The sequence below is a fragment of the Homarus americanus genome, unplaced genomic scaffold, assembly GCF_018991925.1.
Source record: "Homarus americanus isolate GMGI-L3 unplaced genomic scaffold, GMGI_Hamer_2.0 scaffold41267, whole genome shotgun sequence".
In the NCBI taxonomy this organism is placed as follows: Eukaryota; Metazoa; Arthropoda; class Malacostraca; order Decapoda; family Nephropidae; genus Homarus; species Homarus americanus.
The window spans coordinates 57,560-75,533 of record NW_024728663.1 but is presented as its reverse complement, the minus strand read 5'-3'; the positions used below and the strand labels follow the sequence as shown (position 1 = coordinate 75,533).

Here is a 17,974-nt window from a genome sequence, read left to right as displayed (position 1 = left end):
TCATGTGCTTTGTTTTACCTGTCTTATAAGTGGTTACTGATGCCTTATATTCACCTTATACCTTTCACTTCGGACGATATGATGTGTGTCGATGGATAGTCTTCATAATTACCGTATCATCGTCATCATCCTCATCGTTATCCTGTATTTAATTTAATTTGCATCATCTTTATTAATCACCATCAGATACATTCAGTTAACTATCATCATCATCATCATTATCATCATACATTCTCCTCATCACGTGTCGTAGCACCACCTACCTACCAGTCACCCGGGTCCTTCACCTTCAGGTTCCAGGAGCAGGTGTCGTCAGGTGAGCGTCGATCCCTGGTGCTGGGGACGGTGTGGCGGCACTTTCTGCCCTCCGTCAGCCGCTGGGTCGACGTCACGGCCTACCGTGTCCTCTGTCGCATCCGCACCGCCATCCTCACCGACCGCGTCGCCAACACCGGCGAGCCCGTCCAGGTGGGTCCTGTAGGCTCACGTAGGCTCTTGGAGTCCCACCTGTCCTTACGTTAAACCAAAGTTGAAAGCTAATATAATTTTCACCTATTATAACCGAAGAAGATTTATATAACCTAAAATATAGTAATGTACAGTACTAGTGCAGGAGACACTCACTACTTATACCTACAGTATATACTTTAGCCTAAATCTGTTTTGTATGTCCACTGATTCTGATCTCAATCGCTGAACCACATATTAACAGTTAAGAGTTACTACTAACGCCACAAAACAGTGTTGACCGTATCACCTCACCTTGCAGTACACCACGTCAGCGGTGGACACAACGTCATGTTTTTACCACGTCAAGACCTTCTGGAGACATCTGGCGTGGCCTGATCCATGCTCCTCGTATTCTCTCGTCGTCAAGATGATTGAGGTAAGTTTCGTGTGGAAACATACCGAGTGTTCTTGTTTATTTTGACTATTTTGGGTTCTCTTGCTCACGTTAGTGAGATTTTTGTGAAGCCTACTATTATCTTTGTCTATTAACGAAGTAATGTATACTGAGTACCAGGGTTTTTATTGGTTAACATGTTTGTATATTTTTTATGCTGAAGATTTTTTTCTTCAAGTTTGCATGTATACATAATATAGTTTTTATTACGGTTATCGAGTTCATTGATTTTCCTCCCACAAATTTCTTTCATTTTATGTGTATATTAGACTAGGTACTCGTAGATTCACTTCCTGAACTTGGAACTAAAACTTGCTAATTATAACAGACCATGTCGGGATCAGCGGACTACTACGTTCACCTTCTGCAGCAGCGACTCCACACCCTGGCCACCGACACGGCCGAACAGGAGCGAGCACAGCAACTCTGTATCACCGTCAACAACATGGAACATGTCAGATACTCCCTAACCCTTCTGCAGGAGGAACTACAGGTTAGTTAGCCTCCTTCACCCCTCTATACGGGACACTACACGCCATACACAGGTTCCTTCACCCTGCTATTGTAGGAACCACAAACTCACATAGATGCCGTGTTGGTTCCAATCATATCCCCACCTACGAAGGACTTCACAAGTCTGGTATCCTACGGCGTTAACCTCCTATCCTAAGGATCCCTGTGAGTGGGTGCATAACTTTACAATTGGAAAAATGAAGGCGATCGATTTCACTATCAACCATACTGCCTCTTGCATACCTAAAACTGACTCATAATTTAATGTTCTCTATTCGCATTGCCTCTAACGGGTCGACATGACTATGGGATATATTTCCTCCAATTATCATTAAGGTAGCTGTCTTCCACATTACGCGAGGCGCCACAAATATTGCTTCCCTCCTTCCCATATTCTTTCCTACTGCTCGTGGCTCTCGAACGCTCCTGTACACGTATTTATTTTGTTCCTAACAAACTGGAGGTGGTCAGGTGAAAGGTCAATATCACTAACATTTTTTTTGTGTGTGTGTGTTTTGGTCAAGTGTAGATATAAGGACTTAGTGAGAGGTGCTAAGAGACCCTAAACGTTAAAGCGGTTGTATGTAGAAAACAACAAAATGGAGTACATACACCTTATATCCACAGTCTCTCTCTCTCTCATGCAAGATGTAGACTCTACAAGTAAGTAGGGTATAGTGCAGGCAGTGTCCCAGATTGAGTTGTTGACGCTGGTAACTTCATCTTTCTGTTTCCTGACAACAATTAAGACCACTCTCATTTTTGTTGAGTTTGCCTTAAAAGGAGGTCGTGTTTTACGTTTTCTTTATTATTATTATTATTATTATTATTATTATTATTATTATTATTATTATTATTATTATTATTATTATTATTATTATTATTATTATTATTATCATTATTATTATTATTATTATTATTATTATTATTATTATTATTATTATTTATTATTATTACTTTACAAAGACAGGCAGCAACTGCACAAATAAGTCATCTCACCTCTCCCCTCTGTGTGCATTATTCTTCACGTGGGGTGAGCCATTGTTATTGAGGAGGGTTGTTGTGTGGGTGTAGCGGTGGGTGTAGTACACTCACAGCCCTACACTTGACCCACGAGTGCTGTTCCCAGGTGTACTTAATAGTGTGTTCTCTTGCAATTCAATGTTTTGGGTGTGTTTGTGAGTAGGTTTCTAGTGTCGTTGAACTTGTGTACGTAATGTGTGGTATAACAACGGTCCTTGTTGTGTATGTATATTTAGTAGGTGTTGGTGGAGTAACTTTATCGAGGTGTAGTTAGGTTAAGGTTAGTTTATGGTAGTTAGGGTTAGGTTTTGCTTGGTTAGGTTAAGGTTAGATTCAGTTTTGTGTAGTTAGGTTAATTTAGGTTTAGATTAAGGTTAGGTTAGGTTTACGTTAGAATAGGTTAGGTTAAGTTTAGTTAAGGTTAGGTTGGGTTAGGTTAAGTTAGGTTTGGTTAAGTTAGATTAGGTTATGGTTATGTTGATTAAATTGGCCTATGTTAGGTTAGGTTAAGATAACTCAGGTATGGTTTGGTTAATTTAGGTTACTTTTGGTTAAATTAGTTTAGGTTAAGGTTACGTTAGTTTAGGTTGATATAGGATAAATTTGCATTGGGTCAGGTTAAAGTTACGTTAGTTTAAGTTAAAGTTATGTTAGTTTAGCTAAGGTTAAAGTTACACTAAGTTAGGTTAGATTAAATTAGGAATGGTTAAGTAAGGTAAAATTCCTTCATCATACGTGTGTTTACTTCCGGCAGATCGAGCAGTTAACACAGATCCTGGACGCCCAAGACCCACGTAACGGCACCACCTACACCGACCACATCAACGGCCTCCTGTTCGCCGCCCTGGACAACCTCAACTCCAAGATCGCTGGCTCTATGTCCCCTGTGGCTGAGAAGGTATGGAAACTGTGTGTGTGTGTGTGTGTGTGTGTAATAATAATAATAATAATAATAATAATAATAAACGGTTTATTGAAAAAGTTTGCAGCCCAAATGCTGAAAATATACATTGGACATAAATGACTTATTACATACATTGGTGGTTTAACAAAAGCCTTCATTAGAGAAAGGTGAAGGAACATACAGTGAATATACAGATTAATGTTTACACACGTAGATCAAGTGAGCTGAGGTGTTGAACAGCAGACACGTAGTGTAGTAACTCCCTCACAGATGGCGTTATGAAGGGCATCACGTGGAGTACTAGTTCCCTCACAGGTGGTATTAAGAGGGGCTTGACGTGGTGTAGTAATTCCCTCACAGATGGTGTATGAGGGGCCTGATGTGGTGTAGTAATTCCCTCACAGATGGTGTTATGAGGGGCATCACATAGCGTAGTAATTCCCTTACAGATGGTGTTATGAGGGGCATCACGTGGTGTAGTAATTCCCTCACAGATGGTGTTATGAGGAACTTCACATGATGCTGTAGCAACTCATTCACTACGTGGTGTCGTAGCATCATGGGGACCCACGTGGTCGACTTCACTCACTCAAGTGGGTGAGGTGTGGTCCCAGGCCTCTCTATCGTGGAGTCTCAGGGTATCACTGGGTACCTGGGACCTCACTGTGTGAAGGTTAACTTGAGTAAGACTCAACTGCCAGTTGTTTTCACTGACTTAAGCACTGTTCACACTATTCAACACTGGTTCCATTCCTTTCCCAAATGAAATAGTAACTTCTGGCGAGAACTTGTTGATATTCCGGTGGGAGGAGGGTTCAGGGGAGGAGTTGGTATGGGCCAACATAACAGTTGACGTGGCTGCTGCTGAGCAGCGCCAGGTACGTCTGACCCGTCTTGACCCGTCCGTGTGTGTGTGTGTGTGTGTGTGTGTGTGTGTGTGTGTGTGTGTGTGTGTGTGTGTGTGTGAGAGAACTTGTAGAATGATATAGAGAGTTATGAGGAAAGGGAAATCGTAAAAAAAGATAAAGAGAAGAAGAAAAGAGAGAGAAAAGGGTGGGAATAAAAAGAAGACAATACAGAAACAGAGAAAAAGGAAAAAGAGAGAAAAAAGAGAGTGGGGGAAACCAAGATAAAAAACAAAAGAATGATAATCAAAATAAGACAGAACGAGAAGGATAGAGAGAGTGACACACAGTTGAACATATCAAGAGTGAACACAGGCGGTGGATGAGTAGCGGGTCGTCTCATGCATGTTATGACTGTAGGTTATGTATCTATGCTACTGTGCCGAGTAGCATTTATATATGTAATTACGTGGCAACACTGCACATGTTATGTGGCAACATTGCCCCGAGGCTGCCGTATGGCAAGGCAGTCTCAGTCTGACTCTGTGGGTCGTGCAAGTCACCGCGCTAGTCACCACTTGTATTTCTCCTATCCGTTAATAAATGGACTTCAGTATTTGCAGTGTTTCCCTACCCATCACTTGCCTTCAGGAACACTTGGGAACCTTCGCTGAGCGCAGTGAGTAGGATCTGTGGACTTACAAGTGTGTGAACAATGGACAGTTAGCGGCGATGTCTTGCTTGTCGACTCTTAGTCGTTGTGTTGTGTTGTGTTGCGTTGTGTTTCGCCGCGACGTGCAGTGTTGCACCATCACAGTGCGTTTTAGTGACGGTGGCGATGTTAGTGTTAGTGTCAGTGTATTAAAGTGTGTCTAAAGGCTGAGAGTTCAGCATTGGCCTGTCTTTGGTGGTACCCGCAGACGCGCGGGCATACACCCTTCGTGACATCGGGGAGACACTGACGTTTCTTGCCTCGCTGGCGTACCACGATGCGCTCTCTGGGAACACACACACACACACACACACACACACACACACACACACACACACACACACGCACGCACGCACACACGCACTCACGGACAGAACAGTATGGACTCTATCGTTATTTCTCAAGCTGTTTATGTTATATATATGTGGTTCGAGGCTGATGAGGCGCCACTTTATATACTAAGCAGCAGTTCAAGCTTTATACTAAGATGGGCGGTAAGAAGGGACAACGTCAAGATGGGAGACACGACTCCCCACCACCATCCCTCCACGGGTGCAGACTCTCATCCTTCACCTCCAATACGGACATTGCCACAGTTCTGAGGTGGATGGACGACAGGGACGAGACGCAGAGAGATTGGTTTCAGAGGGAGGAGATGCGAGGAGGGAAAAGGCGCGTTTTGATGCACTATTGGCAACCCTGGCTAACCCACCCCTCGGCGAAACTCGCAGGTATCGGGCACCAGGCACAGTACCCTCCTCCTCCCACCACACCCAGCGTCCTCCAGGTACTCTTGCCTCCACCAGCTCCTGAGGCATCTCTGTTCAACCCCCCACCCGCCCTCTCACCAGACGTCACGTTTCAGCTTTTGTGAGTGGAGGCGGTGGACAGATTACTTTCCACGATAATTGGACCTTGATAACATGCCTCCAAACAAACAGCTCATCCAACTGCGGATGTATTTGTCGCTGGAGACCCAGAGAGTTTTGGAGCACACGTTGCAGTGCCTCCCTATTCGTCTTCAGTGACGGATGTGCTCGACCTTTTGCAGGAGTACGTTAGGGTCGGAATAACGAGGCTTTGCGGCCGCCGCGCCTTCACCAGCTGCAAGCAGGCGGAGAATGAATCGCTGACTTTTTTGTACGTTTGAAGAGTTTGTCAGGAGATCGACGTCTGCAAGGCGCACAACCGAGAATGTGAGAAGCCTGGATCAAGCGGGATCTTGACCGTTATCGAGCAAGAAAAGAGTTGGTGGCGACTCATCCCCTGGACGCGCTTCCTCCACACTCCAGGTGGTAGTGACTGGTATCGGTCATACGAGGCCGCAAGTCCGCCACCTCTGCCCCTTCGGGCACCTGCTGTGAGCTATCTCACAGTACAAGAAGGGTAGAGGCGGCCAACAGCGAGCTGCCGCACGTTCCACGCCTCCGCCTAGCAGGTGCTTCCTGTGGCAGCTGGACGGAAGCAGCATGGCCCCAAGACATGCCGGCCACCCGGCCGCACTGTGTCGTGGAATGTGACTGTAAGGGCCACTGGTCACAACACAGACAGGTGCCTTGCCCTGCACGAGGCCGCAAGTGTTCAGGCCTCGCGGTCGCTATGGACACTACGACAAGTGCTGCGCTAACCCAAACCCAAAAGCCGAGGCAGGAAGCTTGGCGCACTTCCCTGGAGGGTGGTTCGCCGCAGCCCAGATGGCCCACGCAGCCCCAAGCGGCGGCTGGAGTCACATCAGGGTGGAATCGACCACACGCCCAGGGCTACCCCTTCCCCTACCATCGCGTCGCCATCACACGGTGATGTGTGTCGGGTCACATCAGTGATACCGGACACGGCTGTGATACCTACGGTGATAGGCCTGAAGCACCTCGAAACTGGGCCTCACCAAGCGCGACCTGGGACCACCGCGCGGCTGCGGTACTACAATGCGGACGGTTCCCAGATGCAGGAATGCTGTAGGCTCCTTTCAAGCGGAGATCACCCACCTCACGGCGACGATTAGGTGTCACGGATGGATCGACGTGCAGCCTACTCTCACTACACCCTTGTTGTCATTGGGAGCACTGCAAGGGAGTTAGGCGTGGTGCCCAGAGACTTTCAGTGGATCCAGCTGCTCGGTGGTACACACGCTCCAGCAGGGTCGCGTGAATCAGCGGCGATAAGCCTGGCTGCCGCTGGAGCTGCTTGCCCAGAACCAGCGTCACTCCACCACACAGGACGCTCCCTGCCCCAGATCCTGTGGTCACCCTCTCATCTTAGCGTTCCTGTACACGCATAAGGCCTTTGCAAAGGTGTGGCCGGAGCCAGGGGAAACCCAGGCTGCCGACCGCCCGCTACGTGCCCAGGGCCTTAAGGCAATATGACGACCGTGCCGCCCTCTTCAGCGCTGGAGGTGGTGCCCCTTGTCGCGTCAGGACCCGACGACGACACGTTGGGACAAGGTAGGCATAGTGATCAGGCGTCGGCGATGCATGGGACTACAAGGTCAGGATGCCGAGCGGCCGTGTCTGAATGAACGCGCATCTCCCGACCCAGTCCACCCCCTGCTGCTGGCCCTGACCGAGGGCAGGTCCCTTACACCTCACGAGGATCCGCCCACGAGGTGCACCTCGACGCTCGGGCGACTTGGGACTAAGAAGTCCGCTCAGAGACAAAGACTATGAGCGTGAGGGGAGGGAGATGAGGTTATGTATTTATGCTAATGTGCAGCGTAGCATTTATATATATGATGCACGTGGCAACACCTCACGTGTATGTGGCAACATTGCCCCGAGGCTGCCATATGGCAAGGCAGTCTCATTCTGACTCTGTGGTCGTGCAAGTCACACGCTAGTCACCATGTATTTCTCCTATCCGTTAATAAATGGACTTCCAGTGTTACCAGTGTTTCCCTACCCATCCTGCCTTCTTCAGGGAACACTTGGAACCTTCAATGACCACACACCCGAGGAGTCAGTGTGTCGGGGAGGGAGGAAAGGTGACGGAAGACGGGACCAGTCATCAGTCATGGCTGTGAGAGTACATGTCACACAGAAAATTGAGTTTGGGGACAGAGAAGGGTGAAAGGCAGACGTGGAAAGAGAGAGAGAGAGAGAGAGAGAGAGGTGGGGGAAGTGAGGCGACTGAGAAATATAAAGAAAGAAAAAAGAGAAAAACGAAAAAGAGACGGGGAGAGATATAAAAGAGAGATGGATAAGGGACAGAGAGAAAAAGAAGACGGAGAGAAGAAACAGAATGGGTTGATACACCGAGGAGACAGAAAGAAAGAAAGGACAGACATGCAGACATACAGACAGACAGTCGTAAAACATAGACAGAAAAAAACAGAGGGAGGAAACAGAGAGACAGACAGAGAAGGATAACTCAGGATGAAAGACAGAAGGACAACGATATTCAGACAGGCAAGACAGTACAGACAGTGGCTATGAAACAAAACAATATAAGTTCCCCGTCTTTTACTTCCTTACCTATTAAAGACGACAAGTACAAGAGAATTAGCTAGTACCTTGAAATAAATAGCAGGGAGCAGAACTAATACCTTGAAATAATAGCAGAGAGCAGAACTAGTACATTGAAAAAATAGCAGAGAACTGAACTAGTACATTGAAATAATAGCAGAGAACTGAACTAGTACCTTGAAATAATAGCAGAGAACAGAACTAGTACCTTGAAATAATAGCAGAGAACTGAACTAGTACCTTGAAATAAATAGCGAGGAAACAGAACTAGTACCTTGAAATAATAGCAGAGAGCAGAACTAGTACATTGAAAAATAGCAGAGAACTGAACTAGTACATTGATAATAGCAGAGAACTGAACTAGTACCTTGAAATAATAGCAGAGAGCAGAACTAGTACCTTGAAATAATAGAAAAGAGAGCAGAACTAGTTCCTTGAAATAATAGCAGAGAACTGAACTAGTTCCTTGAAATAATAGCAGAGACTGAACTAGTACCTTGAAATATATAGCAGAGAGCGGAACTAGTACATTGAAATAAATACAGAGAAGCAGAACTAGTACCTGGAAATAATAGCAGAGAACTGAACTAGTACCTTGAAATATAGCAGCAAGAGAAGAACACAGTACCTTGAAATAAATGAAGAGGCAGGAACAGAATATTATATCTACATCCCCATGTCATTTTTAGTCACTGGTGAAGCATCGCTATATCTTGTATTTACAATCTATCCGTGAAAACCTTATCCTCTAGTGTTAGAGCATACCACGTTATTCAGCAATGGCAGGGGAGCGAGCTACTGCATCACCAATTGAATGGGAGAGGAAGGACGGGGGTGGAGAGGAGGGGGTGTTGCTTGGTAAAATCGAGCCTGACAGGTCTGTTGGTCCCGAGAAAGTGATGAAAAATGTTATCTCATGCCTGCAAGGGAGGGTGTGAAAAATGATGCAGTTGGCAGGGCTAGAGTGCATCTTCTAGTTTACTGCTTGTAGTGTGGCCACGACGGTAACAATTATTGTGCCCTTGATTGATAAGACTTCCTGTAGACTCAGTGGGATGATGACTATGCCAAATTAGTGACTATAGTGTGTGATGGGGTTCCTTTATGTTGTTCGAGTATTATTTGAAGGGTTTCAAAATACAGTGTTGATAATATATGTTATTTTTGCACTGAGAAGATTGTATTGGACAAGTGATACTGTAAAAGGTATAGTAAGGTTATTTACTGTAGTTCTCTTCTTCTGCTACGGATTAATATATCGGGTTGATCCCCCATGCTAAAAACATCTTTCTATGATGTATAGTTTTAAATTACGAGGTTGGTGTTTACGGAGCCTAGTTAGCAGCCATTTTGAATTTCTGCTAATTAGCTCAACTCTCTTTAAAAAAATGGGTTCCATTGTATTGCACATATACTCAGATCATTGTTCTAAGGACTGTGGTTGGGCTTTAGTGATGAACTTGGTGTTTTCCATTTTATCGCGAATTGTGATAGCGGCCACCTTGAATTCTGAAAATGATATAGGGCGGAACATAATGAATTTAGAATGGGGAATACGGATATGATTCCCTGGGGCTCTCCTGAAAAAATCAGCGTTCTATTTTTTATTTAGAGGATATTGGTGTGTTTTTGTCTATTATTATTAATACTCACAAAGACGATGACTTAAAACCCTTGAATATGATGGTTTAACTCCTTGAATAATAATAATAATAATAATAAGAAGAAGAAGAAGAAGAAAGAAAGAAGAAGAAGCGAAGAAGAAAGAAGAAAGAAGAAGAAAGAAGAAGAAGAAGAAGAAGAATGTTTATTCAGTAAAATTCTAAAACAGGTTTACAATAGCATGTTTATAAAATATGAAGTTATACAGATTAGCATGAATATAGACCTGGGGAGTATACAGTGTTCTGTGTGCCGAGACAGTGAAGGTAGATAACAAAGAGAAACAGTACGGCAGCTTTTATTTCTCGAGGGTTTAAGATAACGTTAAAATTTCACCATCGTTTTCTCAATTTATTTTCCAGACTAGTAATATATATGTAACCGGTCGGAATTGAGGGTTTTTGAGTTGTAGTGGGTGGTAATGCAGTGGAAGCGCCCCTCAGAGAAAATCCCGAACCAGCACAAACACAATTAAATAAAATTATTCTCCGTGACCGTGGAATAGCTAGTACCTGTGATTGGGGTTAATGAGACGCACTGGGAAAAGATAACACTTCTATTCCTTCCAACACTACAGACGGAATCAATAATTGTATACAAGCACTAGAGTACTTCTTAGCATGGCTTAAAACACTACAATGGGAAACAAAAGTTATACATGGTATTAAAAAAAATATTAAATGCTATTTATTGCATCTGAAGAGGACTACTAATGCAGCAGTACTACTACTACATACACCAGAACAGACACCAGAACGAGGAACTCATCTGAAACAATTCCTTCGTACATCCTACATCACTTAGTGGCACATAAAACATTAAAACATATTACTTGCACCAATGAACATGCCTTAAGGGCATCCGACAAATTTATAGTAATCATTAAGGAATAGAAATCCCGATTTTAGTCATACTACACAAGAACATGGATCACTCATAGCCTGTCTGGGATGACCCACAAAATACTATAATCCTAACTGTCCTAACTACCCAGAACCCGTAGGTTGTAACTACTAACCCGCCAAGAGGCAGGCATTTACAAGAAACCAAGAAAATCACTCGTGACCCGTCAGGCAGGCGGGTGCTCCGCTGTTTTTTCTTTACTCTCTCTAGATTTCAGGAGTCATGAGTGTATTTCTCCACCAACACCCGTAACATGCTTCACACATAGGTTCAGAATGCACCCGTACTTTTAAGGTACTAACAGCCTTTCACAAACTTTTGGAGAGGAACTCCTACGTCCCACGTGTGCAATCAACCATGAGGAGCGTTGATCTCACACCTGGACTTGGCAATTATAATCACATTTTACCACCAACACCCATAACATGCTTCACACATATGCTAAGAATACACCCATACTTTAAGGTGTTACAGCCTTTCACCAACTATGAAGAGGAACCCCTACGTCCCACGTGTGCTATCAACCATGAGGAGCGTTGATTACACACCTGGACTTGGTTAATTCAATCACATACACCCAATACTGGGGAGATGAATGTCTCTATGTAACCACTAGACTCCCGGTCCCAGCCTGTGACCTTTCATTCACTCAGTTTACTCCCAGTACTTCATGGACAGGAAGAGAGTGACCGTCAGCCCGCCTAGTTAGGCCAGTTCAGAGTACAACCAGGTGAACCCTGCCCAGCTGAGGGAGGAGTTCTACTTTCCCGTTAGTAAGATTTTTCACTGACTGACTGAAGACATGTGGTGTTGTATGAACCAAGGTGGGGAGATTTGATGAACCAGATCGACCACCGACCAAAGTGTGGATGCTGGTCCCACGTAGTTAGTCGTCAGAGACACCTGTTCGCCTCGTGCGTTGCCAGCTATATCTTCCAAACCGACCACTAAACACTAACCAACCATCGGCCAACCGAGTGGGTTCTCGGAACTTTGCAACACTTATGAACCGTGCACGGGAAGGGACGAGGCCACGTGGTCGTTTTCAGACGCGTGGACTCCATCCGCCTGGGTCAAACGCCTGAGAGCTACTCACGCTGGTCAGCACCGCATCCCCCAGGGCGTTCGCCTGCCTTCACCCAATGACGTCATCTTCCGCATATTACTAATAGTTTCTTTGGGACACACGTAACATATTTGGACTGGGAAACTATCCACAATAACTTTAAATTTTAGTTTCCTATAGGCCTAGTGCTAAATGCTTCCACTTCCCGCTCGATGGCGGCGAGCCTTTGTTTTAACTCGCCATGGGGTTTGGGTGTTTCAGCCTGGCCTACTTATGCTTTCCTGTTTCGGCAGATCGGTTATTTCTGTTCTAACGTTTTCTAAATATCACATTGAAATTTCTGAATATTACATATATAATCTTTTTAGTTAATTACACATATAGATATAAACACATTCCAACAACATAGCAGTAGAAGGGAACGTGCATGTCAGACCAAAGATAAAGCGGAAAATAGTAAACTCACAAACAAGGGAGACGTAAGGAAAAGAAAGGGATCAACAACAAGAAAGATACAGAAGAAACTAAATATAAAAAGGGGAGCGATTGAGATAAGAGAAATGAGAGAAGAAAATAATACAGATGTAGGAAGGGAAGGTAATGGACTGAAAGTATAAGGATAAAGTCTCACTAATATCCTAATACCGTCTTTCGTTTGGTTGAATGAGATTTCGACCTACACTAGTTGACGAATATGAGGATGTATCTATATGCAATACTGATTAGATAGATAGATAGACATTTAGATATTCACTTCACATGTATACAAACAATGTATACAGAAATTGTACATACATACAAACAGTGGTCAACAGTAATTCCATCTGACCAAGGATTGCCCAAGAAAAAAGACATTAATCTTACTTCCGTTTAAGGCCCACAACAAAGATGTTTCCGCCCTGTTGTGTAAAGATAGAATGACATAAAAGAGAACATTGTACAAAACCTAGTCAGCTGTACAGTAAGAGGCAGAGAAGGCCTTGTACATAGTTTGTGACGCAGAGAGAAGATAAAGGTTGGACCATTGGTGAAGGAGATGCCACAATCACAGGTTATCAGGACGTGAGGGGACACAACAAAGTCTGACCGCCCAGATGTGATACCTTTTTAATAGACCATAAAACAAACTAACCTGAGGGGGGTGATTTCAAAGGGTCGAAGCATAAAACTGGCAAGAGGGAAGGGGAAAATAATTGCGAGGAGGGGAATGGGTATTTCCACCGAAAACCCAAGGTGACACGGACTGGAAACAAGCAATTATTCTCAAGGGTTTTCACATTTATCTTCGGGCTAACAAATTGTTTAGGCCAGACTGGGAAATACATGAACGATTTCCATACTTTGCTTAAAATTACGCGAGAATATGTTATACATATTTACATACATATTACCTTTTCAGTATTAAACCAGTGTAAAAGTTATAATCCAAAACATTTCAAAGTATTAGCAGAAAATCGGATTTACCTTAGATTTTAATTGTTTCCCCAGAATTGCGCAAAATCTTTGAGCTTCCACAGTACGATAGCGACTCAGAAAATTCGCATTATTTGAAGTTTATGTGACTTTGTGTTAAGTGCATATAAAACATCATCAGTACATATTAACAAATAGGGAAATTCCGTTGAAGAATTACAAATACTGTTAAGTTGACGTTCATCTGAACATAGTTACCCCTAAAATTAATTTTCTTTAAATTTTGGTTTTCAAAGAAAATGACACGATTATATGGTAATATGAAGAAAACAGTTGAAAGCCCTTATCTCCTTTATAACAATGCTTCCTTCCCTCCTCAGCTACGGTCGGAGTTGCAAAAGGACGTGTTCCACCTGGCGTGGTCGCCGGACTCCCTGCCGGCAGAGGAGGCAGTGCGGCCACTACTAGAGCGCCTCTACGCTTCCCTGGCGACCTACTCTGCAGCCCTCCTGAAGAACAACCTCGACCGACTGCTCCACCTCCTCTGGCTTGCCGTCCTCAGCGCCCTTAACGAACAGATCGGCAAGGACACGGAAGTAAGATGACATCAAGGTTCTTGCGGTCTGAGGTTCTCAGACCGCACCCGAGTATCCTTAGAATTAGATAAGTAAGAAAGTAAACAAACTTAACCGCCTGAACAGGTAGTAAATTCTTGAGTGGTGAAGTGATGGATTTGCCTCGGGGGCGCTAATGTATTTCCTAACTAAAGTCAGCATCGCATTAGTTTTCTGCGGTATTTCAGTCACATTTAAAACACATTTTACTTACCTAGGCTACTTAAATATTGGGGACGAGGGAACTACACTTGTATAACCAGTACTTGAACCTGATTAGTGCCATTGCTCGATGGTATAACGGAATGGTTTCATGTAGTTTCCTTTGCTCATTCTGACCATAGTCTTCCTCAACTCTTTTATTCATTTTCTCTTCAGGAAAAGCAGGAAGCGTTCTTTGTGAGGCTGTACGAAGCCCTGGAGCTACTGCGAACCTTCTTCAACGCCCACGGCAGAGGTCTTGACGCTAACACACTCATGGGGCCGAAGTACGCTGTCCTGGAGAGACAACTTAGGGTGAGTGTCCTCTCTCTCTCTCTCTTTTCTTTGATACACTCTTTCTCTCTATTAATTATCCCTTTCACTTTGCCCTCCCATCATACTCTCACCCGTCCACCCTTTCTCTCACCTCTTACCCGTCCACTGCTTTCCTCCCTCTCAATTCCATCACTTATCCCTCACTCCTTACCCCACTCCTTCCACCTACTTATCCTTCTCCCTTATCCCTTTCATTCCTACTTCCACATCTCCCTCACGTGTCTGTCTCACACTCCATCCCACACACACACACACACTACTCTCTCATCCCTTATACTACACATCCCAACTTCTCCCTCACCTTTCATCCCAAGACCTCACACGCTTAATCCTTCTCCCCTCATCCCTCACCCTTAACAAATACGTCGCCCTCTCCCCTTATCCATCATATCTATCTCCCCTTACTCCTCCAATATCTTCACCCCTCACCCTTCATCTCTAAGATTTAACTCTCTCTCCCTCTTCTCTCACCCCTTCCCCCAACACCTATCTCTCTCTTTTCTCATCACCCCTCATCCATTATCTCTAATATCTACCTACCTCTCTCTCTCTCTCCCTCACAGCTGCACAAGACGACGACGGAGGCACTGATCGAGACCTACCACCTAGAGCGGCTGGTGGTGCAGGAGAGGACCGACCTGCAGGAGTATGGCTCGCTCTTCGTCAGGGTGTACTTTAACCACGACTCTCTCTGTGTTGAGGTGTTACAGGCCAGGAACCTCATCCCTCTGGACCCCAATGGTACGTGGACGTTGGTTCTGGGATTTTAAGGTTCTTGGATGGTTCATAATGGGTTATCACGGTCCTTGGATGGTTCATAATGGGTTCTCATGGTCCTTGGATGGTTCATAATGGGATTTTAAGGTTCTTGGGTGGTTCATAATGGTTCACGGTCCTTGGATGGTTCATAATGGGTTCTCAAGGGTCATGGATGGTTGATGCTGGGTTCTTATGATTCTTGGATGGTGATTCTAGGCTTCCATAACACGTGGGTGGTACTCTCATGTGGCTAACACTATGTAATGGACATAATTAATACTATCAGGTTTGTAATGGGGAAAATAATATTATGTAGTGATGGGTATTATTGGTGTGTGTGTGTGTGTGGGGGGTAGAAAGTGAGTCTATTATATTATATTAATGTAATATCTTGGCGTTCTAACGGGGGATATATTTTCCCTCACTCTTACCACCTCTCACCCTCACTCTTACCACCTCTCACCCTCACTCTCACCCCTCTCTTCACTCACCCCCGTCTTCACTCTCACCCCCTTTCATTTTCACCCTGGCAGGCTTTAGCGACCCGTTCGTGGTAATTGAGATGCTGCCTCGTCGTTTGTTCCCCGGGTCAGCCTCCCAGCAGACCAACGTACACAAGAAAACGCTCCACCCGCTCTTTGACGAGTGCTTTGAGTTGTACGTAAACATCTGTATTTGTCCCTCATGTAGCACCTGTAGTTGACCCTTATGCAGTATCTTAACACCTGTTTTTTACTCTTATGTAACACCTGTACATGACTCATATGTAACACCTGTACTTGACTCTTATGTAACACCTGTACTTGACTCTTATGTAACACCTGTACATGACTCTTATGTAACACCTGTACATGACTCTTATGTAACACCTGTACATGACTCTTATGTAACACCTGTGCATGACTCTTATGTAACACCTGTACATGACTCATATGTAACACCTGTACTTGATTCGTATGTAACACCTGTACATGACTCTTATTTAACACCTGTACTTGACTCTTATGTAACACCTGTACATGACTCTTATGTAACACCTGTACACACTCTTATGTAATACCTGTACGTGACTCTTATGTAACACCTGTACTTGACTCTTATGTAACACCTGTACATGACCCTATAACACCAGTACATGACTCTTATGTAACACCTGTACACGACTCTTACGCATCACCTTGACACCTGCATTTGACTCTTAGACTCTTTATTAACACGTGTGATTGGCTCTTTAGCTCTCTCTGGCACTTTTTTAAACAGAGTATTAATGTTGGTGAACATATTTCGAGCAAATAATAATAATAATAATAATAATAATAAAATAATAATAATAATAATAATAATAATAATAATAATAATAATAATAATAATAATAATAATAATAATAATAATAATAATAATGATAATGATAATAACATTAATGATGATAATAATAATACTGATAATAATAACCACCACGTACCTTCCTCCTCCTTCAGTCCGGCCACGTTAGAGAGCTGTCAATCAGAAGGGGCCATGATTCTGTTTACTGTGATGGATCATGACGTCATCACCTGCAACGACTTTGGGGGGGAGTCGTTCTTGTCGCTCAACACCATCCCAGGGGTCGTGGCCTCCTCAACCTCCATCGATAACTTCCACGGCCTCAAGCCCATCGAGCTCAACCTCATGTTCCAAAAGGATCCTGGTCTGTTGGTCGATGTGTTGTGAACCTACTGTAGCACATTCACTCTTACAGTCACTATGTCTTTGACGAACCTAATACCCCCAATATACATGTTCTGTGAATCAAATAGTCTTATTATTAAAACATTCTATCTCTCAATAACAATGCCTTATGTCTTACCTAACTTAACCAAACCTAACCCGGGTTTTACTTCCTTGCAGACAACATCATCCTGAAGGTGCTGGAGACAAGGACCAACGAGAAGATGGCTATGGAGTTTGTCAAGAAACAGAAGGAGAGGATCGCCCGCTCGTCTTAGGGTCGATGATTCTATGTTCACACGACCCATTCTCTCCTCTGGTCGACCTGTCCTCTAGTCGACCATTCCTCCGGCCCGTCTGTTCGCTGGTCGATTCTGTCTCTGTTGATCTCTGGCCAGAATCTCGACTTATCAAGTCGTCTGTTCGACCTACATCCAGACGTTCGACCTACCTTTTGGATGCCTTATGGCACGACGCTCGACCTTATTCACTCAATCCTGTGTTTTGGTCGACCAACCCCCGGACGAGCGGCCAGCTAGCTGATACACACCAATCTTAAACAGTTGCCCAATGTATTTTGTGGGGGCCTCAGAACCTGTCGTGGTCTCCATATTGTTTGTCTCTTCCCTCAGCACCGTCTCTCTAAACACGTCTATGCCGGCAAGTGTCCTCACATTAAATATGTCTTGAACTTCCCTCAGCTAGCTTCTAAAGAAACTTTTTGTCACTCTTTCACTTATTCAAACCCCACCAAAGTCCCACAGACGATCCAGGACCCGGACTCTCAAAAATTGTGTGTATTTTTCCTCTTGCATCTGTAAATGAGAACGTATTTAGTTATGATTGTGTCTCAGTGCAAATTCCATTTTTGCTTCGTATAGTGAATAAACTGGTTAGACATTTTCTCACAGTAATTGTTAGGGGAAATATTTTACAAAAGATTGTTTAAGAATC

At 44.2% G+C, this 17,974-nt stretch overlaps 1 protein-coding gene across 1 annotated transcript in view; it reads left to right on the top strand.

Annotated features, from left to right (window-relative positions):
- The window catches only part of LOC121866175 (BAI1-associated protein 3-like), a 276,581-nt gene extending 258,923 nt beyond the window's left edge, over window positions 1-17,658 (top strand). Inside the window, 10 exon segments of the mRNA XM_042365779.1 lie at window positions 294-468; window positions 770-886; window positions 1,233-1,397; window positions 3,195-3,338; window positions 13,784-13,999; window positions 14,396-14,533; window positions 15,118-15,295; window positions 15,847-15,970; window positions 16,792-17,000; window positions 17,201-17,658. Coding sequence (XP_042221713.1) covers window positions 294-468; window positions 770-886; window positions 1,233-1,397; window positions 3,195-3,338; window positions 13,784-13,999; window positions 14,396-14,533; window positions 15,118-15,295; window positions 15,847-15,970; window positions 16,792-17,000; window positions 17,201-17,298 — 1,564 coding nt within the window. The 3' untranslated portion in view covers window positions 17,299-17,658.
- Window positions 17,659-17,974: the final 316 nt, after the last annotated feature.